The sequence below is a fragment of the Aotus nancymaae genome, unplaced genomic scaffold, assembly GCF_030222135.1.
Source record: "Aotus nancymaae isolate 86718 unplaced genomic scaffold, 86718_ANA_hifiasm-v0.15.2.pri h1tg000008l, whole genome shotgun sequence".
NCBI lineage: Eukaryota > Metazoa > Chordata > Mammalia > Primates > Aotidae > Aotus > Aotus nancymaae.
In genome coordinates this window covers 35,995,386-36,023,360 of record NW_026988419.1, presented here as the reverse complement: position 1 = coordinate 36,023,360, position 27,975 = coordinate 35,995,386, and the positions used below count along the sequence as shown (strand labels likewise).

The 27,975-nt window shown below is 38.1% G+C and overlaps 1 protein-coding gene, 1 non-coding gene and 1 pseudogene across 5 annotated transcripts in view; 1 reads left to right on the top strand and 2 right to left on the bottom strand.

Annotated features, from left to right (window-relative positions):
- The window catches only part of LOC105718408 (MOB-like protein phocein), a 52,314-nt gene extending 25,060 nt beyond the window's left edge, over nucleotides 1–27,254 (top strand). For all 4 annotated transcript variants that reach the window (XM_064373211.1, XM_012454069.3, XM_012454070.3 and 1 more), the window contains 6 exons: nucleotides 10,748–10,848; nucleotides 15,744–15,786; nucleotides 15,984–16,070; nucleotides 23,911–23,990; nucleotides 25,646–25,757; nucleotides 25,895–27,254. In XM_064373211.1, coding sequence (XP_064229281.1) covers nucleotides 10,748–10,848; nucleotides 15,744–15,786; nucleotides 15,984–16,070; nucleotides 23,911–23,990; nucleotides 25,646–25,757; nucleotides 25,895–26,026 — 555 coding nt within the window. In that variant the 3' untranslated portion in view covers nucleotides 26,027–27,254. The remainder of the gene's footprint in view (nucleotides 1–10,747; nucleotides 10,849–15,743; nucleotides 15,787–15,983; nucleotides 16,071–23,910; nucleotides 23,991–25,645; nucleotides 25,758–25,894) is intronic.
- LOC135273749 (U6atac minor spliceosomal RNA) lies at nucleotides 2,424–2,549 on the bottom strand. Its single transcript, XR_010341559.1, has one exon. It is a non-coding gene; the product is annotated as a U6atac minor spliceosomal RNA (small nuclear RNA).
- Nucleotides 6,824–7,191, bottom strand: LOC105718410 (protein VCF2-like; annotated as a pseudogene).
- Nucleotides 27,255–27,975: the final 721 nt, after the last annotated feature.

The window sequence follows — 27,975 nt, the reverse complement described above, 5'->3', positions numbered from 1 at the left end:
TTTTTTTTTTTTTTTTTTTTTGAGACGAGGTTGTCCAGTGCCCAGGCTGGAGTGCAGGGGCCTCATTATGGCACACTGTAACCTCAACTTCCCGGGCTCAGGTGATTCTCCCACCTCAGCCTCCCAAATAGCTGGGACTATAGACGCACACTGCCGTGTCTGGCTAATTTTTTGTGGAGACAGGGTTTCACTGTGTTGCCCTGGCTGAAGGTAACATTTTTAAAGGGAAAATACACCATAAATAGAGGTTGTTTGGCCTCATTTTGATAGCCAGATAATAAAAGTAGATAGGTATTTGGAGTTATTATGTTATTTGAAGGTCTTAACAAGAGAGACATATAGTTGAATTGTTTGAGCATTAAAAACCACCCATCTGGGTGTGGTGGCTCACACTTATAATCTCAGTACTTTGGGAGGCCATGGAGGGAGGATCACTTGAGGTTGGGAGTTTGAAACCAGCCTGGACGATATAGTGAGACCCTGCCTCTGCAAAAAATAAAAACGTTCAGCTAGGTGATGTGCACCTGTTGTCCTAGCTACTCAGGAGGCTGAGGTGGGAGGATAGCTTGAGCCCAGGAGTTAGAGTTTACAGTTAGTTATGATTGTGCCACTGCACTCCAGCCTGGTGACAGAGTGAGAACCTGTCTCAAAAAAAAAAAAAAGTATTCAATCAGCAAATATTTATTGGGTTCTCCCTATATAGCTAGCAATGAGGTAGACCTTATGGAAGATAAAGGAATATAAACTTAGATCTAGCTCTCTACCTAGAAATTGGGTAAATTTTGAGGAAAAATGTACAGATGGGTATCTCTTTAAAAACAGGGATGTGTCCTGTTACTTTGTTGAATTTGTTCATTCTCACAGGTTTTTTGTGTGTGAAATCTTCAGGTTTTCTACATATGAGACCATGTCATTTGCAGACAGATAATTTCTTCTTTTTCTTGCCTAATTGCTCTGGCTAGAACTTCCAGTACTACTTTGAATAAAAGTGGTGAAAGAGGGCATCTTTGTCTTCTTCCTGATCTTAGAGGAGAGCTTTTAATTTTTCACTGTTGAGTATGATGTTCACTATGGATTTTTCATATATGGTCTTTATTGAAGTCTTTTCCTTTATCTGTAGTTCGTTCAGTGCTTTTAGATCATAAAATGGTATTAAATTTTGTCAAATTCCTCTTCTGCAGCTATTGAGATGATCAAGTGTTTCTTTTTCATTCATTCTGTTTTTTTTTTTTTTTTAAGATGCAGTTTTGCTCTTTTTGCCCAGGCTGGAGTGCACTGACTCAATCTCCACTCACTGCAACCTCCACCTCTTGGGTTCAAGTAATTCTCCTGACTCAGCCTCCTAAGTAGCTGGGATTACAGGTGTGTGCTATCACACCCAGCTAATTTTGTATTTTTAGAAAAGACAGGGTTTCACCATGTTGACCAGGCTGGTCTCAAACTCCTGACCTTGTGATCTACCTCTGCCTCCCAAAGTGCTGGGATTACAGATGTGAGCCACCATGCTTGGCCCATTCATTCTGTCTATGTAATACATTGATTGATTGGTTCTTTTTGGATATTGAACCATCTTTGTATTCCTTATATTCCAGGAATAAATTTCACTTGGTCATAGTGTATAATCTTTTTTGTAATCTTTTTAACGTACTACTGAATTTGATTTGCCTGTATTTTACTGAGAATTTTGCCTCTGTGTTCATGAGGAATATTGGTTTGTAGTTTTCTTATAGTGTCTTCGTTTGGCTTTAGTGTCAGGGCAATGATGGCATTATAGAATGAGTTAGAAAGTATTCTCTCCTTTTTAATTTTTTGGAAGAGTTTGAGAAGGTGGTATTAGTTTTTTTTTTTCTTTAAACAAAATTCACATTTTATTTAGATTGAAATAAAGTATACAAAATTGATTTTCTTTACCAAAAATAACAGCAATATTTTCCATATTTTTCTAAATAAACCATGACACTTATTTTTGTAGGTTTTCCAGGTTTTGCTTATAAATCAAGATGAGGCAGTAGATAAGAGTCATGGAAAAAGACAGGAAAAAAAAAGACAAATCAGTCGTCAGTATCCATGGCCTCTGATTCTGTCTTAACTATGAAACAGAAGTGTTCAAATATATACTGCTAAAAAGCTTAGGAAGATGTAGACTCCACAAAGGAACGTAAACAGCAACAGCCAGATGTGGAACAACGGCAGGCTCCTCCATTCAAACTTTAACTGTCATTTGTTCCTTAAGTTCGTTTGAGAAAGACAGAATCTACACTGAAGTCCTTTTTTGGTGAGCTCAAAAGCTTTTCTCTGGTAATTTCTTATAACTGTCCAGTACAGATTTTTAACATACTTAAAACTCCTGTTAGTCAAAGGTCAACAGGAGGCTTCACTGTGGGCTTCACTGTAACATTTTATAAAATGTATTTCTTCCTCCCAATAAACGATGGTTAGATGCCACGAAGTAGGTGGCAATGCCTTAACCATATGTATGTTGTCAGGCCCTAGGGCCTCTTCCATCCTTGTTAAGGGAAGTGCTAACCTTCTCTCCTTTCATACAACATGGGTGTTAGTTTTTCTTTAAATGTTTGGTGCACTTTACCAGTGAAGCCATTAGACCCAGGATTTTTCTTTGGTTGCTCAACATTGGGAATTCCCAATGAATTGTACACTTAAAAATGGGTAAAGTGCCTGTTCTTTATTGAATGGTCTTAGCAGCGTTGTTGAAATCATTTGGCTGTGTATGTGAGACTTTATTTCTGGGTTCTTTATTTAATTCTCTTTGTTTATATGCCTGTCTTTATGCCAGTACAGTTTTGATTACTGTAGCTTTGTAGTAAGTTTTGGATTCTAGAAGTTTGAATCCTCCAACTTCGTTTCTTATTTTATTTTTCTTAATAGAAACAGAGTCTTGCTATGTTGCCCATGTTGGTCTTGGTCTTAAACTCCTGAGCTCAGGTGATCCTCTTGCCTTGGCTGGGATTATGGGCATGAGCCACCATGCTCTGACCAAATTTATTCTTTTTTGTTTGTTTGTTTGAGACAGAGTCTCACTCTGCCGCCCAGGCTGGGGTGCAGTGGTGCGATCTAAGCTCACTGCAACCTCCACCTCCCAGATTCAAACAATTCTCCTGCCTCAGCCTCTCAAGTAACTGGGACTGCAGGTGCCCACCACCACACCTAGCTAATTTTTGTATTTTTAGAGAGACGAGATTGCACCATGTTGGCCAGGATGATCTCTATCTCCTGACCTCGTGATCCGCCTGCCTTGGTCTCCCAAAGTGCTGGGATTATAGGCATGAGCCACTGCACCTGGCCTGTTCTTTATTTTCAATATTTAAAAAAAATTATTCGGAAACCATTGCAATTCTGTGTAAATTTGAGGATCACTCTTTCCATTTCTGCAAAAAAAAGGAGAGTGTTGATTGGAATTTAAATAGAGGTTGCCTCATATCTCTAGATTGCTTTAGGTAGCATTAACATCTTAACGATATGAAGCCTTCTTACTCATGTACACAAGATGTCTTTCCACTTATTTAGGTCTTCTTTAATTGCAGCAATGTTTTGTAGTTTTCAGTTTGCAAAAAATTTTATCTCCTTATTTAAATCTATTCCTAGGTATTTAAAAGTTTTTAGGTGCTATTGTAAGTGGAATTGCTTTCTTTATTCCATTTTAAATTATTTCTTACAGGTATATAGAAACAAAACCGATATTTTTTAAATTGCATTTTAGGTTTTGGGGTACATATGAAGAACATGCAAGATTGTTGCATAGGTACACACATGGACAAAACTGATTTTTATGTATTGATTGTGTATTCTACCACTTTGCTGAACCATTTTTCAGCTGTAGTAGCGTGCTTGTGGATTCCTTGGAATTTTCTATATACAGGATCATGTCATTTGTGGATATAGTTTTAGTTCTTCCTTTCCAAATGAGATATCTTTTATTTCTTTTTCTTGTCTAGTTGCTCTGGCTAGAACTTTAGTACAATGTTGAATAGCGGTGGTGAAAGTGGGCATCCTTGTCTCATTTGGGTTTTAATGGAAAGACTTTTAGTTTTTCACCTTTGAGTATGAGGATAGCTGTGAGTTTCTCATGAGTGCTTTTAATTGTGTTGAGGAAATTTCCTTTTATGCTTAGTTTTCTGAGTGGTTTTATTATGAAAAGATGTTGGATTTTGTCAAATATATTTTTTGCATTGATATGATTGTGTGCTTTTTTCCCTTTGTATGTTAATGTAGTATATTGCATTGTTGCTGTTTTTTTTTTTAAATGTTGAACCACCTTTACATTCCGGCTTTCTTTTGATTTGTATTTGTATGATATTTCTTTTTCCATCCTTTTGACCTACCTATATAATTATGTTTGAAGTAAGTTTCTTGTAGGCGGCATATGGTCGGCTCATACTTCTTAGTTCATTTTGACAGACTTTCTCTTTTAATTGGTGTATTCAGATGATTTAACGTTGATGTAATCACTAAATATTTATTATTATTTAGATTTAGATCTACCATTTTATTACTTTTTAGTTTGTTCCCTCTGGGCTTTTTCTTTGTTGCCGTTTCCCCTTTCCTGTCTTTTTAAGGGTTATTCGAACATTTTTAGTATTCTAATTAGTTCTAATTTTGACTTATTTGTATACTTTTTTGTGGTTGCTATAGAGATTACTAAATGAGTGCTCTACGCAGTTTGCTTAGAATCAATATTTTACCACCTTAATTGAAATGTAGAAACTCTACCATCATATGCACCCCTTTTCCTTCCCTTTATTCTATAGTTGTTATACATTACATCAATATACATTGAAAACCCCATCGTTAATCTTTTTGCTTTTACCTGTCAAACATATTTTAAAGAAGTCATGAGAAGAATGGTCTATTTATACCCAGATATTTTACAAGATCTCTTGCTCCCGATGTTTCCAATTTTTTTTTGTATTATTTTCTGTCTGAAGAACTTCCCTTAGCAGTTCTTTTTTTTATTTTTATTTTTATTTTTTAGAGACAGAGTCTCACTCTGTCACTCAGACTGGAGTGCAGTGTCACAATCTTGGCTCACTGAGTTCAAGCAATTCTGCTTCAGCCTCTTGAGTTCAAGCAGTTCTCCTGCTTCAACCTCTCGAGTAGCTTGGATTACAGGCATGGGCCACCACTGCTGGCTAATTTTTGTATTTTTAGTAGAGACAAGTTTTCACCATGTTGACCAGGCTGGTCTTGAACTCTTGACTTCAAGTGATCTGCCCGCCTTGGCCTCAAAAAGTGCTGGGATTACAGGCGTGAGCCACCCGCGCCTGGCTGATTGTCATTTCTAAATAATATTTTTGTTGGATATAGAGTTCTGGCTTGACAACTCTTTTCTTTCAGCACATTTTTATTTTTTATTTATTATTTTTTTGAGACAGAGTCTCGCTCCATCGCCCAGGCTGGAGTGCAGTGGCACGATCTCGGCTCACTTCAACCTCCGCCTCCTGGGTTCAGGTGATTCTCCTGCCTCAGCCTTCTCAGTAGCTGGGACTACAGGTGCATGCCACCATGCCTGGCTCATTTTTCTATTTTTAGTAGAGACTGGGTTTTACCATATTGGCCAGGCTGGTCTTGAACTCCTGACCTCAAGTGATCCACCCGCTTTGGCCTCCCAAAATGCTGGGATTACAGGCATGAGCCACTGTGCCCAGCCTTATTTTTAATTTTTTTGAGGCAGGGTCTCATTGTGTCACCAGGCTGGAGTGTAGTGGTATGATTATAGTTCACTGCAGCCTTGAACTCTTGGACTTAAGAGATCCTTCCACCTCAGCTTTCCGAGTAGCTGTGACTACAATGACTACAAGAGCATACCACCCCTGGCTGATTTTTTTTTTTTTTTTTTTTTGTAGAGACATGGTCTCGCTATGTTTTCTAGGCTGGTCTTGAACTCTTGACCTCAAGCAACCCTCCTGCCTCAGCCTCCTAAATATTTCAGCACTTTAAGAATGTTGTGCCGTTTTGTTTCCAGGGTTTCTAATGAGAAAGAAGCTGTCATTCATATTTTTCTGGCTTCATAGTGTTTTTTTGTTTGTTTGTTTTGTTTTATTTTGTTTTTTTCAGACAGGGTCTCACTCTGTCATCTAGGCTGGAGTATAGTGGCATGATCCTGGCTCACTGCAGCCTGGACTTCTCAGGCTCAAGCTATCCTTCCACCTCAGCCTCTTATGTAGCTGGGACTACAGGCATGCATCACCATTCCTGACTAATTTTGTAGAGATGGGATCTTAACTATGTTGCCCAAGCTGGTCTCTAACTCCTGGGCTTGAGTGATCCTCCTGCTTAGGTCTTCCAAAGTGCTGAGATTACAGACCTGAGCTACCACACCTGGCCTTATCTTTGAGTTTCAGCCATTTGATTATGATGTGCCTGGATGTAGATTTCTTTGGGTTTATCTTGTTTGATGTTTACCCAGCTCTTTTAAATTGTGGCAATATATATGAGACATAAAATTTATCATTTTTGCTGTTTTAAAGTGGCATTAAGTACATTGCCATTGTGCAACCATCACCATCATCCATGTCCAGAACTTTTTCATCTTCCCCAACTGAAATTCTGTACGTATTAAACAATAACCAGTAACTCCCTATTCCTCTTTGTTCTCAGCCTACTCAGCTCTTTGAATTTGCAAGCTTATATGTTTTTACAAACTTGGAAAATTCTCAGCATTATTTTTTTTTCTATTTTTAAAAAATTAACCAGACACTTATAAAGCCAAGCATTTTTTTTTTTTTTTTTTTTTTTTTTTTGGTGTGTATGCGATTGCTTTTATAAACACAGATTAGGTAGGTTGGAATAAGGAAGTCCTAGTTCATCATGCTGGAGCTTGTCCTCGCTGCTGCAGGCTGTTGAAGTGAGCCTTCTTCAAGATCTGCTTGATGTGGGAATAAAGACCTTGGCATAGTACATACCCCTGGTGCAAGAACTGGGGAATGTTTGTATTGGGTTCAGTAACAATCTGGTTTAAGTTGCCTTCTGGTCCATTTGCTCTCTCTGGGATATTAGTGTAGCTGCTGCTCCTTTCCTTATCACTGCATGAAAACTCTGTATCTCAAGAATCCTGAAAGTCAGGGCTTCTCTTACTCCTTTTGGGCTGGGGGGAATGATGGTTGCCCTCTTTATTGCCATTTCTTCTTTTCCATACAGGGCAGCCTCCCATAGTCTTGCCCTCAGAACCATAGCAACTGCCATTATTTCTTAAAGTACTTTTTTTTTTTTTTTGAGACAGTCTTGCTCTGTCGCCCAGGCTGGAGTGCAGTGGCGCAATCTTGGCTCACTGCCACCTCTGCCTCCTGGGTTCAAGTGGTTCTCCTGCCTCAGACTCCTGAGTAGCTGGGACTATAGGCATGTGCCACCATGCCTGGCTAAGTTTTGTATTTTTAGTAAGACAGGGTTTCACTTGTATACTTATACTATACTTAGATAAGTACACTTACATACTTATACTATACTTATATAAGGGTATATATATATGTGCACACGTGTACTTATATATATATATGTATCCTATACTTATATATATATATATGTATCCTATACTTATATATATATCCTATACTTATATATATATGTATCTGATATACTTATATATATATAAGTATCCGATATACTTATATATATATAAGTATCCGATACTTATATATATATATGTATCCGATATACTTACATATATATAAGTATCCGATACTTATATATATATATATGTATCCGATATACTTACATATATATAAGTATCCGATATTTATATATATATAAAAGTATATACATAAGTGTATATAAGTATAGTGTGTATAAGTATACATATATGTATGTATAAGTATAGTGTAAGTATATACTATATATAATTGTATAAGTAAAGTCAGTTACTAAATATATGTTTAAATAATTAAAATTGGGCTGGGCCCAGTGGTTCATACGTGTAATCCTAGCACTTTGGGTGGCTGAGGCGGGAGGATTGCTTGAGCCCAGGAGTTCAAGACTAGCCTAGGTGGTCTTGAATTAGGTTAGGCGGTCTTGATTTAGCCAGGTGTTGTGGTACAAGCCTTTAATCCCAGATACTTGGGAGGCTGAGGCAGGAGAATTGCTTGAACCCAGGCGGCAGAGGTTGCAGTGAGCTGAGATCACACCACTACACTCCAGCCTGGGTGACAGAATGAAACTTTGTCTCAAAAAAAAAAGTCTCTTTGTTCAGGGACTCACTGTATGGAGACACATGAAAATAAGTGCTAGTAAGTGGTGCTGTTAAGTGTGAAATAAATGCTGTTAAGAGTTCTAGCCATAGAATGTTGGGTGCAGTGGTTCACGCCTGTAATCCCAGCACTTTGGGAGGCCATGGCAGGTGGATCACTTGAGGTCAGGGCTTCAAGACCAGCCTGACCAACATGGTGAAACCGTGTCTCTACTAAAAATATAAAAATTAGCTGGGCATGATGATGCACGCCTGTAGTCCCAGCCATTTGGAAGGCTAGGTGGTAGGATCGCTTAAACCTGGAAGGTGGAGGTTGTAGTGAGCTGAGATTGCACCACTACACTCCAGCCTGGGCAACAGAGCGAGACTCTGTCTCAAAAACACCAAAAAATTCTGTCCGTAGAAGGTATAGTGGGAACGGGAAATACAAAAATGAATAGACAGATTGCTAATTTAGATTATACAAATTACAAATGTGGCAGGAAATTGGACAGAGTTCTGTGAGGACTAGAATAATCAGGGAATGCTAGGAGAACGGGACATTTGGACAGAATTGTGGAATTTAAGGTGGACTGTGGAGAAGTTATACAATTTAGTTGTATCTCCTCAAGGAGAGGGGATCAAAACTTTGAAACATTAGGATGAGATAAAAAAGTCAGAGAGAGTGGTTTAAACAGTAATTTAAGAGTCATTAAAAAGTATTTGAGGCTGGGGCGTGGTGGCTCACACCTGTAGTCCCAGAACTTTGGGAGGCAAGGCAGGTGGATCAGCTGAGGTCAGGAGTTTGAGACCAGCCTTACCAACATGGCGAAACCCTGTCTACAAAAAATACAAAAATTAGTGGGCGTGGTGGCGGATGCCTATAGTTCCATCTACTCAGGAGGCTGAGGCAGAAGAATCGCTTAAACCAGGAGGCAGAGGTTGCAGTGAGCCAAGGCTGTGCCATTGCACTTCAGCCTGGGCAATAAGAGCAAAACTCCGTCTCAAAAAAAGTGTTTGATCCCTTTCCCTGTCATTGTGGTGTGTGTATGTGACTCTGTTTTTTGCCATGTCTTTCCACAAGACTTTTAGAATAAAGTGATTCCCCACCAAGAAGCAAAAGCAAAATCATCCCATTTCCCAGTGGATTCAGATGAAAACTGAGTAATAAAATCAGGTACAACTCTAAGAGGAGACATTAGAAAAGAACCAAGCATGGGTCTAGAAGGAATTGTACGTGAGATGGCACACATATTTAATATTGTATCAAGGTCACTATCATGTCACCATACAGTTGGACATGTTGTCTTGGAACAATGGTTTCATTTTGGTTTCTACGCTCTGCAGTAGGCTGTTCCAGTACTAAATATGTGAGACCTTTTGTTTGGGAAAAAACGTTTTTGAGTAAGCTACTGATAAGAAAGATTGCCTGAAGTAGGCAAAATTGATTGGCTCAAGAAAGCCTTATGGTTAGTAAGTTTTTGTAATCATGCCTTTTAATCTAACCTATTCAGATTTCAGAATATCAAAATCATAGATTGTATAAAGCATCAAACAGATCTGAAATTTAAATTTTTATATTACTACATTTAAAAAATCGAAAGTGACCCTCCCTTTCCTTCTTTTTTTTTAACTTAGTTTTTATCTGTTACTCATTTAAAACAACTTGTATTGGATCTAATGAACATAACCATACAAATCCCCATACAGTTAAAGTGATTATATTCACAGTTGCACAGCCATACCAGTCTTATTTTAGAACATTTTTATCCTTCCTAAAAGGAAACCTCATCCCGATTAGCAGCCATCTTCATTCTCCTCTGCCTTCCTCTCTGCCCTCAAGCCCTATGCAAGTACAAATCTATTTTCTGTCTTAATAGATTTCCTTGTTCTAGACACTTCATGTAAATGGAATCACAATATTTAAATTTTTATGTTACTACATTTTAAAAATTGAGAGTGACCCTCCCTTACCTTCTTTTTTTAAAAAAACTTAGTTTTTTTCTGTTAGTCATTTAAAACAACTTTTATTGGATCTAATGAGCATACCATACAAATCCTCACGTAATATATGTAAATATGACATAGTTATATTTACATTGCCCATGGTGAAACCCTGTCTCTGCAAAATATAGAAAAGTTAGCCGGGTGTGATGGTGTGTGCCTGTAGTCCCAGCTCCTCGGGAGGCTGAGGTGGAAGGATTGCTTGAGCCCAGGAGGCAGATATTACAGTGAGCTGAGATTGTGCCACTGTACTCCAGCCTTGGTGACAGTCTCAAAAAAAAAAAAGAAATTATGGTTTGCAATTTTGATCTCAGTTCCAGTCCTGATAAATACAATGTCTGCATTTATGTAGTAGATTCTATTCAAATGAAGTTGAAGGGTAAGTAAGTAAGGGTAACCTACTTTTTTTCTGAGTTACTGATTTTGATTGTATACTTGGTTTCCTATTTAGTGTATAACCCAAGTTGAACCACAAGAACAGTTATGTATTCAAAAATTATATGTACTTAACATAAGATTTACCAGGTGGTATAATTTAATTAACCATAAGAACTTCTTTGTTTTTAGTATATTCAACAGAATATAAGAGCCGATTGCTCCAATATTGACAAAATTCTTGAACCGCCTGAAGGCCAAGATGAAGGTGTATGGAAGTATGAACATTTAAGGTAGGTCCTCATGCTATATTAAAATACTGATAGTGCCCCTCGTAAAACTACCTTTCATATTAATGATAATTATGAATCATAAAATTTACCATGTAACTGCAGACTAAGAAGCCAAATTTTAAAGGTTTGGCATTTTCAGTGTTACAGGGTTCTCAACTTTGTTCACTGGTTGTTTCCTGATCAAATTATGCTGCAGAGTCACTCATTTTGAAAGGTGGTTTCAGAGCTGGTAACTTGGACCTGTCTCTGCACCTTTCTACCTTTTTTATTTTTTATTTTTGAGGTGGAGTCTCATTCTATTGCCTGTGTTGGAGTGCAACGATGCAATCACTTCACTGTGCCTCTACCTACTGGGCTCAAGCAATCTTTCCACTTCAGCTTTCAGAGTAGCTGGTACTATAGGTGTGTGGCCAGTATGCCCACTAATTTTTAAATTTTTTGTAGAGACAGGATCTCATTATGTTGCCCAGGCTAGTCTCAAACTCCTGGCTTCAACTAGTCTTCCTATCTTGTCCTCCCAAAGTGTTGAGTCATACTTTCTACATTTATTGATTTGGGCCTTATCCCCGCCTTTTTTTTTTTTTTTTTTTGAAACAGGGTCTTGATCTATTGACTAGGCTGGAGTACAGTGGTGCAATCTTGGCTCATTGCAATCTTGATGTGTTTGTTAAGGTCTGTCTGTCTCTGATGCTGAAGCAATCCTCCCTGCCCAGCCTCCTGATTAGGTGGGACTACTAGTGCATGCCACTAAGTCTGGCTAATTTTTTGTATTTTTAGTAGAGACAGGGTTTCATCATGTTGCCCAGGCTAGTCTCAAACTCTTGGGCTCAAGCAGTCCTCCCACCTTGGCCTCCCACAATGCTGGGATTACAGGCATGAGCCACCATGCCAGCTTGGGGTTTATTATCTTATTTCATGATTTTCCTTGGTTGTACCTCTTAACCACTAATACAGCATTTCTTTTCCCCCACTTTTTTTTTGAGATGGAGTTTCACTCCTGTTGCCCACACTGGAGTGCAATCGCATGATCATTGCACTGCAATCATGTGATCGCTCACTGCAACCTCCGCCTCCTGGGTTTTAAGCGATTTTCCTGCCTCAGCCTCCCGAGTAGCTGGGATTACAGGTGTGCACCACCATGCCCAGCTAGTTTTTGTGTTTTTAGTAGAGATGGAGTTTCTTTATGTTGGTCAGGCTGGTCTTGAACTCCCATCCATAGGTGATTCACCCGCCTTGGCCTCTCAAAGTGCTGGGATTGCAGGTGTGAGCCACCTCCTGGCCCATTTCCCCATTTATTCGTAACTTCTGTTGTCTTTTGTCTTTTTTTTTTCTCTTCGTTTTTGTAGAGATGAAGCCTCACTATGTTTCCCAAGCTGGTCCTAAAATCCTGGGCTTGAGTGATCTTCCTATCTTGGCCTGCCAAGGCACTGGGATTATATAGGCATGAGCCACTGCACCTGACCACTTTATGTTTTTGTAGAAGATTACCTCTAGTTCCTAGTCTATGTTTGGTATCTGATAAGTTACCTGTAAATTATTGCAAACTTCCAGTCATCTCTTTGGTAAATAGAGATTAATTGTAATCCTGAAGTAAGGAGTTTTGGTGCTTTTATAATACCCTTTGAATGAAAAAATTGGTAACTAGTGGCTAGGTGGAGATAACTTTAGAAGCAGATATATTCCGAAGTTACTAGGTGTTTCTTGAAGTTATAAAATTTCCGTGCAAATGGGAGCTGGGATGAGTTGACAGATAATTAATAAATACAGAGAATGCACTATGTGTTCATTGGAGTTTATTATTTGTAAGTTGATTTTTAGGTAAGTAGAGTAGAAATATGACTTTTCCTCAATAAGTTAGAATATATTTCCTGTGTTGTGTGCCTCAATTTGTAGACAAGGAAGGTACTTTTAAAAAATATTTACTTTTTGATGCTGCACACTTCTTTAGATATGGCTAAGACATAATGTCATGTCATAACAATTCAGCAATTTAAGGATGCTAATACTTCTTTGTACCCTTTGCCAGTTTTTAGCCAATTTACTTGACTATTTTCTAACTTTTTTATATATCTAAATGCACAATAATTGAAATTATGAGTCTGTAGATATTTTTCCATTTTTACAATCCAAGTAGAGAGCACTTTAGTATGTCTTTTGCTTTATTTATCAGCCTTGAAAATAACTGCTTTCTTATATTTTGGCATTAATGATGAAAGTAAGCATGTTTTTTTATTTTCTTTTTTGAAATGGGATTTTGCTCTGTCGCCAGGCTGGAGTGCAGTGGCGTGATCTCGGCTGACTGCAACCTCCACCTTCCAGGTTCAGGTTCAAGGGGTTCTTCTGCCTCAGCCTCCCAAGTAGCTGGGACTACAGGTGCATGCCACTATGCCCAGCTAATTTTTGTATTTTTAGCGGAGACAGGGTTTCACCATGTTGGCCAGGATGGTCTTGATCTCCTGACCTTGCAATCTGCCCGCCTTGGCTCCCAAAATGCTGGGATTGCAGGTGACAGCCACCATGCCTGGCTGTTTTTTTCATTACAAGCATAACTCCTAACAAATAAGGGCTGATTTTAGTGTACAAGGTTTTTTTTTTCAGGTCTAAGAAAACATTTTCCTCCCTATTTAACTTATTCTATGAAACATACATTATACAAAACATACTAAAACGTTACATTAAACTTTATGTAAAATATTGCTCACAAGTATTTTATTCTAGTGCTATTTTTACTTTTCTTATTTTTTTCTACTGGCCACTTTTTGGACTGGATTGTGTAGTAACTATCGTGTATATATATATATATTTTATTTCTTTATTGTCTTGTGTTTGTTTTTATTAGTTGACCAGGAAGAGTTTTTTTTTTTCCCCCACACATCCTTTATTGATTTGAGGATGTATACTTGCCATTTTTAGTTAATGCAGTTGATTATATAATGATGTTAATTTGACTTGGGTCATGACTTCAGTCACATCTCCCACTAGCTCATGTTGAATCTTTGTGATTAGGAAAAGGTACTCCTTATGTCAGGATACATGCATGGTGACTGGAATGTAGGCTAGATTCCAGCTCTGGTTGGTCTCTTCAGCTGCACAACTGTGTACATGTTAGCCCTGTATTACATTAAGTTGAAGCTGTTAAGTTTTGCATTATTTGCCACAGATTATACCCACAGCAGTGCTGAATCAAGTTAATTTTGCTGTTGGCTGTAAAAGGGTTAGGTTACTCACGCCTGTAATCCCAGCACTTTGGGAGGCCGAGGCGGGTGGATCACGAGGTCAAGAGATCGAGACCATCCCGGTCAACATGGTGAAACCCCGTCTCTACTAAAAATACAAAAAATTAGCTGGGTATGGTGGCGCGTGCCTGTAATCCCAGCTACTCAGGAGGCTGAGGCAGGAGAATTGCCTGAACCCAGGAGGCGGAGGTTGCGGTGAGCCAAGATCGCGCCATTGCACTCCAGCCTGGGTAACAAGAGCGAAACTCTGTCTCAAAAAAAAAAAAAGGGTTAGGTTAGGTAAGAAACTTGACACTTACCACCACCAGTCTTTATTACCACTTAGTGGAAAACAACTCAAAAACACATAACATGCAGCCTACTAGATATAGGGCAGTAGAGGATGATATGGTGATTTAGAAATGATGTTATTTTTATAACTAAGGACAGCATTATTAGGGATCTGGAAAGGAAATGCAGTTACAAACAACTGAAAATTTGACCCTTGCCTTTTTGTTTTCTTCTGTTACAATGTCCAGTAAATAAATAAATAAATAAAGTTTTGCCTAACAAATTTGTTCATATATGTCCCGGTTTGTTTCTTTTCTCGGGAATTTTTTTTTTTTTTTTTTTTTTTTTTTGGTCTTCTAACTATATAGGTTTTAGCTTTGCATTTTTTTGGGAACTAAAATGTTTCAGTTTTTCTGATGGGGAAACATAGTATTGATTTATCTAACTTGATACATTGAACTAAATTTTACTAGGTAGGATTTTTAGAGGGAACACATTCAGTATTTTGGCAGCTATAAAACAGTATCTTTGTAACTTAGAAGATTGTCTTTTTATCAAATAACTGTCTAAAACTGATGGCCTCAATGTAAATTTTTTTTTTTTTTTTTTTGAGACGGAGTCTTACTTTGTTTCCCAGCCTGGAGTGCAATGGTGTGATCTTGGCTCACTGCAACCTCCACCTCCCAGGTTCAAGCAATTCTGCCCCTTCAGCCTCCTGAATAGCTGGGATTACAGGCACCATTATGCCATTATGGGATTACAGCCATTATGCCCGGCTAATTTTTATAATTTTGTAGAGACTGTGTTTCACCATTTTGACCAGGATGGTCTCAAACTCCTGATCTCAGGTGATCTGCCCGCCTCTGCCTCCCAAAGTGTTGGGATTACAGGCATGAGCCACTATGCCCAGCTGTAATTTCTTTGAGTTTTTCTATGTACCAACAATTTGCTACCCTCCAATTGCTGAATTTTTCTCATAAGTATATATAGCTCCTGTGAACATCTTTATACATTTATCTGTAGGCAGATCTGATTATTTCATTATAACAGATTCTTAGAAGAATGACTTAGTCAAAAAGTATACATTTCCTAAAAGTCTTGGTACAATTTTTCCCTGAAAAATTGTACTAATTTCTATTATATATGAGAATGATCAGCTCACTGACCTTTGGTATTGAATGTTATGAGGGTTATTGGTTTTCTATTTTTAGAAAATATTTCTGTTTTCTGTAAGTCTTTGGAAGAAATGTGCTATTGTCAGTTCAGGTGGTTTTGATGGTAATAAGGGAGGAAGGATGATACCGATGAGATTCTCTTTTTGCAGCTAATAGTCTAAAAATTATGGTGGAGAATAGATATGACTTTTTGTTTATATATTTGTATTTACAGGCAATTCTGCCTTGAGCTAAATGGACTTGCTGTCAAACTTCAGGTAATATTTTCTTTAAGTCAGAGTTATAATTGAAAGTTCTGATTTCTTTCTCTGTTTTTATAACATAATGTGCTTACAAAAACTTGTCCAAATTTCTAACTTACTTTCTGCTAGAATTTTTTAATGAAAATATAGTAACAGAAATGATAAGCTTTTTTATTATTTTACGTATTAAGAAATATAATTATTTTTAACAGAGTGAATGCCATCCAGATACTTGCACTCAAATGACAGCAACTGAACAATGGATTTTTCTTTGTGCAGCTCATAAAACTCCAAAAGAGGTGAGGATTTATGAAATAGAGTAATAAAATTATTATAGCCTGTATCTCTCCAAGACAACAGACAAGTTTTTTTTTAGGGTTTTTAGTTCACTGTTCATTTGCCGTTTCATTTTGAGTTCCTTGCTGTGGGGTTATTGCTACTGTGCTATTTTAGAATTTCTTATGATTAGCATCATTTCTCATAATTGGGCAATTACATGAGTTAGAACTCCATGATCTACTGGCTATTACAGATTAACATCTGTCACATTGTACTTATATATACTGTGTAATGGTTGAGATGCTCTCTACTAAAACTACAAAAAAATTAGCTGTGCATGGTGGCACATGCCTGTAATCCCAGCTATTTGGGATGTTGAGACAGGAGAATCACTTGAACCCGGGAGGCAGAGGTTGCAGTGAGCCAAGATCGCACCATTGCACTCCAGCCTGGGCAACAAGAGTGATACTCTGTCTCAAAAAAAAAAACAACAAAAAAAAGACAGCACAAAAAGATGATGTAAAATATCTCATTGAGGGACAACTGGATATCTACATACAAAAAAATGAAGTTGGACCCCTACCTTATATTGTGCACAAAAATTAGCTCAAAATGGATCAAATACTTAAATGTAAGAGCTAATATTTTTAAATTCTTAGAGAAAAACATAGTTGTAAATCTTCATGATGCTAAGTGTGGTACCTCATGCCTGTAATCTCAGCACTTTGGGAGGCCAAGGTGGCTGGATAGCTTGAGCCCAGGAGTTTTAGACTAGCCTGGGCAACATGGTGAAAGCCCTGTCTCCACTAAAAATACAAAAAAATTGCTGAGTGTGATGGTGTGCACATGTAGTCCTAGCTACTTGGGAGGCTGAGGTGGGAGAATCGCCTGAGCCCAAGGGTTAAAGGTTGCAGTAAACCAAGATCACACCACTATACTCCAGCCTAGGTGACAGAGAGAGACCTTGTCTCAAAAAAAGATTCAGAAATGGCCAGTAAGTACATGAAAAGATGCTCAACATTAGTCATTAAGTAAATGCAGATCTCAAAACCACAAAGAGAGTTGGTGCAAGGGTTGTTAGGCTAACGTTATTGTTAAGCTGGTTAACATTGTCTCCCCCACAACTATGCTTGATTAGAAAAAGAAAAACCACAGTGAGAATGGAGAAACAAAATGTAGCATAGATATACAAAATGGAATATTAAAAAGCTGTGAAAGGGAATGAAGTTCTGATACATGCTACAACATAGATTAACTTTTAAAATCCAGTATTTATTATGTGTCATGAAACAAGTCAGATGCAAAAGGACAGATACTGTAGCAATCCAGTTATCTAGAGTGAATAAATTCATATAGACAGAAGGTAGGTAGAGGCTGCCAAGAGATCGGAGATGTGGGTGTGGGGACTTAGTGCTTAATGGTAATAGAGTTTCTTTTTTTTTTTTTTTTTTTTTGTTTGAGACAGAGTCTTGCTCTGTTGCCCAGGGTGCAGTGGTGTGATCTTGGCTCACTGCCAACTCTGCCTCTCAGGTTCAAGCGATTCTCCTGTGTCAGCCTCCCAAGTACCTGGGATTACAGGCATACGCCTCCACGCCTGGCTAATTTTTTAAATTTTTAGTAGAGACAGGGTTTCGCCATCTTGGCCAGGTTGGTCTCAAACTCCCGACCTCAAGTGATTTGCCCACCTTTGCCTCCCAAAGTGCTGGGATTATAGACGTGAGCTACTGAGTGCAGCTGAGTTTCTTTTTCTTTTCTTTTTTTTTTTTTTGTTGAGATGGAGTCTTGCACTGTCACCCAGGTTAGAGTGCAGAGTGCAGTGGCATGATCTTGGCTTACAGCAGCTTCCGCCTTTCAGGTTCAAGTGATTCTCCTGCCTCAGCCTTCCAAGTAGCTGGGACTACAGGCACCCGCCACCATGCCTGGTTAATTTTTTGTATTTTTAATAGAGACGGGGTTTCACTATGTTGGCAAGGCTGGTCTCAAACTTCTGACCTCGTGATCCACCCACCTCGGCCTCCCAAAGTGCTGGGATTACAGGCGTGAGCCACTGTGCCTGGCTCTTTTTTTTTTTTCTTTTCTTTTTTTTTTTTTTTAAAGAGACAAAGTCTTGCTCTGCCACCCAGGCTGGAGTGCAGTGACATGATCTTGGCTCACTGCAGCCCCGACTTCTTGGGTTCAAATAATTCTCTGCCTCAGGCTTCTGAGTAGCTGGGACAACAGGCTGCATCACCATGCACAGCTAATTTGTGTATTTTTAGTAGAGATAGAGTTTCACCATGTTGACCAGATTGCTCCTCAAACTCCTGATCTCAGGTGATCTACCTGCCTGGGCCTCCTGGTTTGCTGGGGTTATAGGCATGAGCTACTGTTCCTAGACATAATAGTCTCTCTTTGGGAGTTGGAAACAGTGGTGATGGTTCCACAATATTGTGAATTAATGCCACTAAATTATACATTTAAAAACGGTCAAAATGGAAAATTTTATATTATATACATTTTACTACAGTTTTTTTAAATGTTAAGAAAAAAAGCACCAAAACCCCAAATGGCGTATACTTTCACACCCACTATAATGGCTAAAATAGAAAAGATAGACAATAACAAATGCTGACCAAGATGTGAAGAAGTGAAACCCCTAAATATTGATAATGGGATTGTAAAATGCTTCAGCTATTTTGAAAAACTGGAAGTTCCTTAAAATGCTAAGCATAGAGTTGCATTTGATCTAGCGGTTCCATTCCTTGGTATGCAGTCCCCCAAAATGAAAACATACATCTGCACAAAGACTTGTGCATGAATAGTCACAGTTACATTATGTATAATAGCCCAAAAATGGAAACAACCAAATATCCATCAATTGATGAATGGATAAGCAAAATGTGTTGCATCATATTTCAGTATCCTTAGAGTATTGGTCCCAAGACCCCCTTGAATACCAAAACAACAGATGCCAAAGTCTCTTATATAAAATGGCATGTATTTGCATATGACTTATGCACATCCTCCTATATACTTTAAATCATCTCTAGATTACATATAATATTGAATACAATGTAAATGCTATGTAAATAGTTGTCATACTGTATTTCTTGTATTATTTTTTCTTGTTGTGGGGTTTTAAAAATACTTTTGATCTGCCGTTGGTTGAATCTACAGATGCAAAGTGCTGACTGTGTATGTGTACAGTGGAACATTATTCAGCCATAAAAAGGAATGAACTCTTTTTTTGGGGGGGTGGATAGAGATGGGGTTTTGCCATGTTGGTCAGGCTGGTCTCGAACTCCTGACCTTAGGTGATCCACCCATCTTGGCCTCCTAAAGTGCTGGGATTACAGGTGTGAACCACCACACCCGGCCAAAGGAATGAACTCTTAAAGGGAGAAACATGGCCAGGCACGGTGGCTCACACCTGTAATCCCAGCACTTCCTGGGAGGCTGAGACAGGCAAATCACGAGGTCAGGAGATCAGGACCATCCTGGCCATGCTGAAACCTGTCTCTACTAAAATACAAAAAATTAGCTGTAGTTGCCTGTAGTCCCAGCTAGTCAGGAGGCTAAGGTAGGGGAATCGCTTGATGCTGGGAGACAGAGGTTGCAGTGAGCCAGGATCGTGCCACTGCACTCCATCCTGGTGACAGAGCAAGACTCTGTCTTAAAAAAAAAAAAAAAAAAAAAGGGAGAAATGTACGGTACAGTATTTTGTATATATTAAAAACATTGCCAGGCGTGGTGGCTCACGCCTGTAATCCCAGCACTTTGGGAGGCCGAGGCGGGTGGATCACAAGGTCAAGAGATCGAGACCATCCTGGTCAACATGGTGAAACCCAATCTCTACTAAAAATACAAAAAAATTAGCTGGGCACGGTGGGGCGTGCCTGTAATCCCAGCTTCTCAGGAGGCTGAGGCAGGAGAATTGCCTGAACCCAGGAGGCAGAGGTTGCGGTGAGCCGAGATCGTGCCATTGCATTCCAGCCTGGGTAACAAGAGCAAAACTCCGTCTCAAAAAAAAAAAACCATTAAAGGCTAAAAAGTTTTGAATTTTAAAAAAAGGAATAAAGTACTGATTCATGCTACACCATGAATGAGCCTTGAAAACCAATAGAAGCCAGACTATATTATTTCGTTTTAATGAAATATTCAGAATAGGTAAATCTTACCTATGAGACAGAAACTAGTTGTTGCTTAGGGCTAGGGGAAGGAGAGAATGGGAAGTGACTACTAATTGGTTCAAGGTTTTTTTGGGGGGATGATGAAATGTTCTGGAATTTAGTGGTAATGGTTGCACAATTTTGTGAATGTACCAGAAACTACTGAGTTTTTATTTATTTATTTAGAGACAGTGTTTCTCTCTTATTGCCCAGGCTGGAGTGCATTGGCACGATCTTGGCTCACTGCAACCTCCACCTTCTGGGTTCAAGTGATTCTCCTGCCTCCTGAGTAGCTGGGATTACAGACAGGCATGGGCCACCATGCCTGGCTAACTTTGTATTTTTAGTAGAGATGGAATTTCACCATACTGGCCAGGCTGGTCTCAAACTCCTGACCTCAGGTGATCTGCCCACTTTGGCCTCCCAAAGTTCTAGGATTACAGGTGTGAGCCATCACGCCCGATTGGAACTACTCAATTTTTAAGAGTAAATTTTAGTTGTATCAATTATATCTTAATTTAAAAGACAAAAAGTATCCCATTAATAATTTTATGTCAGTTACCTGCTGAAATGGTAATAGTTTGGATATAGTGGGGCAAAGAAACTACATTATTAAAATTAATTTTACCTCTTTCATTTTACCTTTTTTTTTTTTTTTAGTCTGAGATGAAGTCTCACTCTGTCGCTCAGGCTTGAGTGCAGTGGCACAATTTCATCTCACTGCAACCTCCACCTCCTGAGTTCAAGCAATTCTCCTGCCTCAGCCTCCTGAGTAGCTAGGATTACAGGCGTGTGCCACCATGCTTGGCTAATATTTTTTGGTATTTTTAGTAGAGATGGGGTTTCACAATGTTGGCCAGGCTGGTCTTGAACTCCTAACCTCATGATCTGCCCGCCTTGGCTTCCCAAAGTGCTGGGATTGCAGGCGTGAGCCATCATGTCCGGCCTCATTTTACCTTTTAATGTATCTCTTAGAAAGTTAATTAATTAATTTTTTGAGGTGGAATCTTACTCTGTTATCCAAGCTAGAATGCAATGGCATGATTTTGCCTTATTGCAGCCTTGACCTCCTGTGCTCAGCCTTAATCCTCCTGCCTCAGCCTCCTTAGTAACTGGGACTACAGTCATGTGCTACCTTGCTTGGCTAATTTTTCAATTTTTTTGTAGGGATAGGGGCATCTCCCTGTGTTGCCCACACTGGTCTTGAACTCCTGGGCTTAAGTGATCTTCCCGCTTTCGCCTCTCAAAGTGCTGGAATTACTGAGTGAGCCACCGCACTAGGCCTAGAAAATTTTAAATTAAATATATGGCTTGCATCATAACAGTTGACCCTTGAACAACTCAAGGATTGGGGTGCCAACCCTCTGTGCAGTTGATAATCTGAATATAACTTTTCATTCCTCCAAGACTTAATTACTGATAGCCTGCTGTTGACTGGAAGCCTTGCCAATAATAGTCAATTAATACACACTTTGTATGTTGTATGTATTATATACTGTATTAAAATGAAGTAAGCTAGAGAAAATAAAATATTATTCAGAAAATCATAAGGGGCTGGGCATGATGGCTTATGCCTATAATCCCAGCACTTTGGGGAGACTGAAATGGGAGGACTGCTTGAGGCCAGGAGTTTGAGACCAGCCTGGTCAACATAGTGAGACCTTATTTCTTTAAAAAAAAAAAAAAAAAAAAAAAAAAAGAAAATCATAAGAAAGAGAAAATATATTTGCTGTTCATTAAGTGGATCATTATAAAGTTCTTCCTCGTTGTGTTCATGTAGTTGAGTAGGCTGAGGAGGAGGAGAAAGAAATGGGGTTGGTCTTGCTGTCTCTGGGAAAATCTGAGCATAAATGGATTTATGCAGTTCAAACCTGTGTTGTTCAAGGGTCTGCTTGTTTTTTTGTTGATGGTTCTGGTTTAAAGGTTGTAAAATTGTCCAATGGCTTACCCAAATGACAAATATGAGAAACACAGTGACTTGGGATATTTGTTTTGACCAACCCATCTGTGGTCATATATATGGAGAAAGGTAGTTTTTTCAGTAAATATTGCTCATGGTACTTTTTTTGGCAGTGATTCCACTAATAAAAAATTCCTATGGATATAGTGTTAGAAAAGTACTTTTTTATTAGAAAATTTTTTAGTGCCATGGCACTAAGCCATATTTAGTGTTATTAAACTGTATTTTTTTTTTTTTTTTTTTTTTTTTTTGAGACGGAGTCTCGCTCTGTCGCCAGGCTGGAGTGCAGTGGTGCAATCTCGGTTCACTGCAACCTCTGCCTCCCGGGTTCAAGTGATTCTTTTGCCTCAGCCTCTTGAGTAGCTGGGATTACAGGCACGCACCACCATGCCCAGCTGATTTTTGTATTTTTAGTAGAGACAGAGTTTCACCATGTTGGCCAGGATGGTCTCAATCTCTTGACCTTGTGATCTGCCTGCCTTGGCCTCCCAAAATTCTGGGATTACAGGCATGAGCCACTGCACCCGGCTGGTTAAACTGTATTTCTCAGTAACAGCTTCAGTCTCAAACTTGAAAAATAATTACTGGGTAGAGTCATTTAGCTAGAGTCATTGTTAACTCCTTCCTCTAGTTGTTTTTTCCTTCTGATTGACTACCTGATTTGTTTGTAGACTGCCTTCCGCTTGATACTGCTCCCTGTCTGCCCTCAGGACTGGATGAGGAAAATTACTTTGCAGTTTTATTTTTCCTTTAATAAATTTACTGAGTTGCCATGAGACAGTGTTTTATTGTTTCTTTTTCTCATTGTTTCTGATAAATGGAATAGAATAAGTCAGATTTGTTAAAATATAAAGAAACTTTGGTATTTCATGTTAAAATTCAAAGGTGATTTGGGAGAAAAGTTCTTTAGAGGACTGCTAGATTGGTAATAGAATGTGAGGGATATAATAAGGGATATTGTTTAGAATATAAGAAGGCATCCCTGGAGATACTTGTGAAGGAAAGGAAGCATCTGTGCTGCTTGGTAAAATAAATGATAGGAATCAGTATATTTGGGTTATTGAATTTGAGTCCTTCTTCCTACTTGTATGATTTTGCATAAGTCATTGACCATTCAAAACCTCAGTTTCCTCATTTGTAAAGGGAAAGGGTTGGATTAATCAGGGATTCAGGCAGGTGCAGTGGCTCATGCCTGTTATTCTAGCACTCTGGGAGACCAAGGCAGGAGGGTTGCTTGAGCCCAGGAGTTCAAGACCAGCCTGGGCAACATAGTGAGACCCTGTCTCTACAAAAAAATTTAAAATTTAGCCAGGCACGGTGGCAGATGCCTATAGTTCCACCTATTCGGGAGGCTGAGGTGGGAGGATCACTTGAGTCCGGGAGGTAGAGGCTGCAGTGAGCCATGATCATGCCACTGCACTTCAGCTTGGGTGACAGAGTGGGACCCTGTTTCAAAAAAGAGAGATAAATCAGAATTCTTATCATCTGTAATTGTTATTTTCTTCTTAGGTAATGATGTTGGGAATAAAACTGGGAGACTTGTTTTTGTATCATCTAGAATTGTGATATAGTTCATGGGGATAATAAACCTTATTAATGTAACATTGTATTTTACAGGGATTCTGAAATTGTAACGAACTTTATTCTTAGAACATGCTTATGTCTTTAGAATAAGGTATACTCATATAATGAATATATCTAACCTAAGAGAGAGCTGTTTGTTGATGCATTTCTCTGTTCTTTCTTTTGTAGTGTCCTGCTATTGACTATACTAGACACACACTTGATGGTGCTGCATGTCTTCTGAATAGCAATAAATATTTTCCCAGCAGGTAATTGAAACTTTTAAACGTAGTGTTAAACATTTTAGATTTAATTTATATGATTGGTATTTTATATTTATTTTTTTGAGACGAAGTTTTGCTCTTGTTGCTCAGGCTAGAGTGCAGTGGCAGTCTCGGCTCACCACAACCTCTGTCTCCCGGGTTCAAGCAATTCTGCTGCCTCAGCCTCCCAAGTAGCTGGGATTACAGGCATGCAGTACTACGCCTGGCTAATTTTGTATTTTTAGTAGAGATGAGATTTCTCCATGTTGGTCAGTCTGGTCTCAAACTCCTGACCTCAGGTGATCCGCCCTCTTGGACCTTCCCAAAGTGCTGGGATTACAGGCATGAGCCGCCATACCCTTCAAGATCGGTATTTTAAAAGTAAAATTAGGTTTCTTGTTAATGCATTATTGTATTTATTTTTTTAGCTCTTGTTTTTGGCTTGTTCAAATTATTCAAGTTTTGAAATTAGGACTGTGGTTAAACAGCAGCACTTGGCTCTCAAAGCTCAAGGCCATTTCGATCTAAGGCTGGTATCTGTTGCTGTATGTCATTCTGCAGAGCTCTCCCTCTCATGCTTTGGAGTTGGGATATTTTTATACTTGATCACTTGAATCTGTAAGATAGTTAGACTTAGCCTCCCTCTATGTAGCATGCCTAAAGAGCAGACTTTTCTAAGTTGAATTACTTGTTTTTGAAGGATTCCATATCCTTGCTCATTGATTTTTAAGATATGGGAAGTCTGTACATGTAATATATTATCAGTGAAGTTTATGACTGCCTTTTATTTTATTAAGGTTATTTGTTACCAGATGGATAGATTTAGAGATTTTTTTCCCCCAAAATATGATTAGCTTCAAAGAGTTCATATGAAATATGTTAAGAAAAATACTGACTTTTGGCCTCAATATTCTGTATATACATATTTTAAAAAAGAATATCAGAAATATGCAGACAATATTAACAATTTCTCTCTCTCTTTTTTTTTTTATATGGAGTCTTGCTCACCCAGGCTGAAGTGCAGTGATGCAATCTCAGCTCACTGCAACCTCTGCCTCGGGTTCAAGTGATTCTCCTGCCTCAGCCTCATAAATAGCTGGGATTAGAGGCACCCACCACCACGCCTGGCTCATTTTTGTATTTTTTAGTACAGACGGGGTTCCACCATGTTGGCCAGGCAGGTCTCGAACTCCTGACATCAGGTGATCCACATGCCTTGACCTCTCAGAGTGCTGGGATTACGGGCGTTAGCCACCACACCTGGCCTTAATTTCTTAAAAAAAGGAAGAATAATCTAGTTCTGTAGAAAAAAACATTAATTCCTTTCAGGAGTTTTAAACGCCTCTAGTGGACAGTGTATTAATGTTGGAAACAGATGTTTTAGTAAATTTTGAACAGTCAAGGATTTATTCTAACTGCATTAAACTGTTACAAAGTTTCAAAACTGAATTTAACTTAGCCACTGTGGTTAGGTGGAAAGAACACTGGGCCAGAAGTGAGGAGCCGGGGGCTCCAGGCATTTACTCTCAGTGTGACCTTGGAGTAGTCACTTATTTTCCCTAGGTGTCAGTTTCCACACTTGTAAACTGAGAAAATTGTACTATATTGTTTCTAAGATTCTATTCAGTTCTAAGACTCTGTGATTTCTTTTCTACTTCTAGAGTTAGCATAAAGGAATCATCTGTAGCGAAACTAGGATCAGTATGCCGTAGGATTTACAGAATATTTTCACATGCTTATTTTCATCATCGGCAGATATTTGATGAATATGAAGTAAGTATATTTCACTAATTATCTCGATACATTCTTACCAGAATGACAGTAATATATATTGATGTTATTTCTGTTATTTCTAGTCTTTTGGTTGGGATAGTAAATTAAAAGAACATTTTTTTTCTTCCTCTCTACAGAATGAAACATTTTTATGTCATCGGTTTACTAAATTTGTGATGAAATATAATTTGATGTCCAAGGATAACCTGATTGTACCAATTTTAGAAGAGGAAGTACAGAATTCAGTTTCTGGGGAAAGTGAAGCATGAAGGGAATCATATGGAAAAATGTACTGATCACATAATTAACATTAATTATGTACTGTATATATCATTTTAGACACATCAATCATATATCCATATTATAGCTTCTTTGTTTAGTATAGGTTTTTGTATGCTGGGTTTGCCTTTTAAAATGGGAAATACTTTTTAAGTTATTCATAAGCTGTATATTCACCAGTGTGGCACTCATGGTTTTTAAATAAGATTAGTATTATCTGTTTATAATGCCTGTTAATAAAAGAATTTACAGTTTGGTAAAATTGCTGCTAAACAATCATTGGATCACAATCCTCATCAAACAAACCTATCTGTAAAAAAAAAATGAGAGCTTGAGGTTTCACACAAGCCATTTACTAAAGAGTTATAAATGTTTTCCTTTGGTTTTACCCTGAGTTTAGATATCCTAAAAAATTCTATAGTATATAGTTTTGTCTTACCAGTTAACTTTTCCCAAATGAGATAAAAGTGTTTTAAAATTCTGTTTATAGTTTTTGATATGCATATATAATTATGTGTATATCTAAATACAGATGCAAATGAAGCATTAGTAAGACTTAAATAATTTTACTGTGCTACATAAAGTATAACGTACTTGGAAAGGATTTACCTTTCTGCAACAATGGACTGGTACATACAGGATTATGATAATGATAAGGCACGTAAATGATGTTCCCACTGGAAACCTGCCCTGTCCACCCCTTCTCATTTCCCTTAACCTTATCCTCAAACTACTTTAGCTGAGAAGCTTTTCACCAGACTGTGAGTTAGTGGTGGCTTATACCTATTTATATTTGTATTAATTGCTTACAGATTATACCTCATATTAGCAATTACATTACACTACAAGAAAATGTATTTGCGTAGGCTCTTGCTTATCTTTGTTTTGCAAAATTGTTCTACTTAGAAAACAGTCCTTAAAATAGTTTGACTCTTCCTGTTAGTAATATTAATCTTTCATTTTACCAGCTAGGCAGCATTAAACAGAATTGAAGAAATACTGTAGTATTTATTTTATACCCCCTCCCCACAAAGTTTATGTTTGAATTATATGCACGTGTGAGATTATTTGCAATAATTGATAGGTTCCAAGGGTGTTGATGAATAGTCATACATTTTTTGGACTTTGTTATAATTCATTGTGGTAAGAATGATTCAAATGCAGATTTAACAATCTTATAATCTATTGAATGCCATTTTTGATAAAGCATTGGAAGTCTTACTGCCAAACTGATTGTAATGAGGCACTAAGGGTGAAAAAAATTGTACATGTTGTGAGGAAAGTATTTAAATCCAACTTTTGAATGGATTTAACAAACATGAGGAACTTCTTTTTCATTTAAAAGGGTTATTTTGAAATGAAGATGAAGATGTATTCATCTTGTTTTTCAAATTTAATGGAATGATTTATACCATAGTTTGAGACAAGAATGTACAGCAAAAATGTGGGGAACAGTAGTGTACTGAGGGTGCGTGTATATGTAGTATATGCATTTCTAAGCCTGCCAGTCTTTCTGGCTTTGAACAGTGCCCACCAGCCATAGTCATTATTGTTCCCCAACCCACAACTATCTTTTAAGAAGTCTTATGTTCACAGTGAAAGGAATGTTGACTTTGAAATTATGGATTTATATTAATGTCACTATAAACCAATGGGAATGGTAATTTTTAAACAAACTTGCTAAATATTGAGAGACTAAAACTACTAAGTTAATAAATTATATATAGCAGTGTAGCTGTTCTCTCTAGATGCTGTCTCACAATGGATTTCTGTTGCTTATTTTCTTAGTGAATATTTAAACTAAGGTAGTGACTGAGATTTGGTGATCTGGCTAAGTATTTTGAAACACATTTTGAATAATATGGCTTAGTGTTGATGGGGAATTAAATATGATTTTTTTTCTTAATCATTTCATCTACCCTGTACTGTATATTTGGAA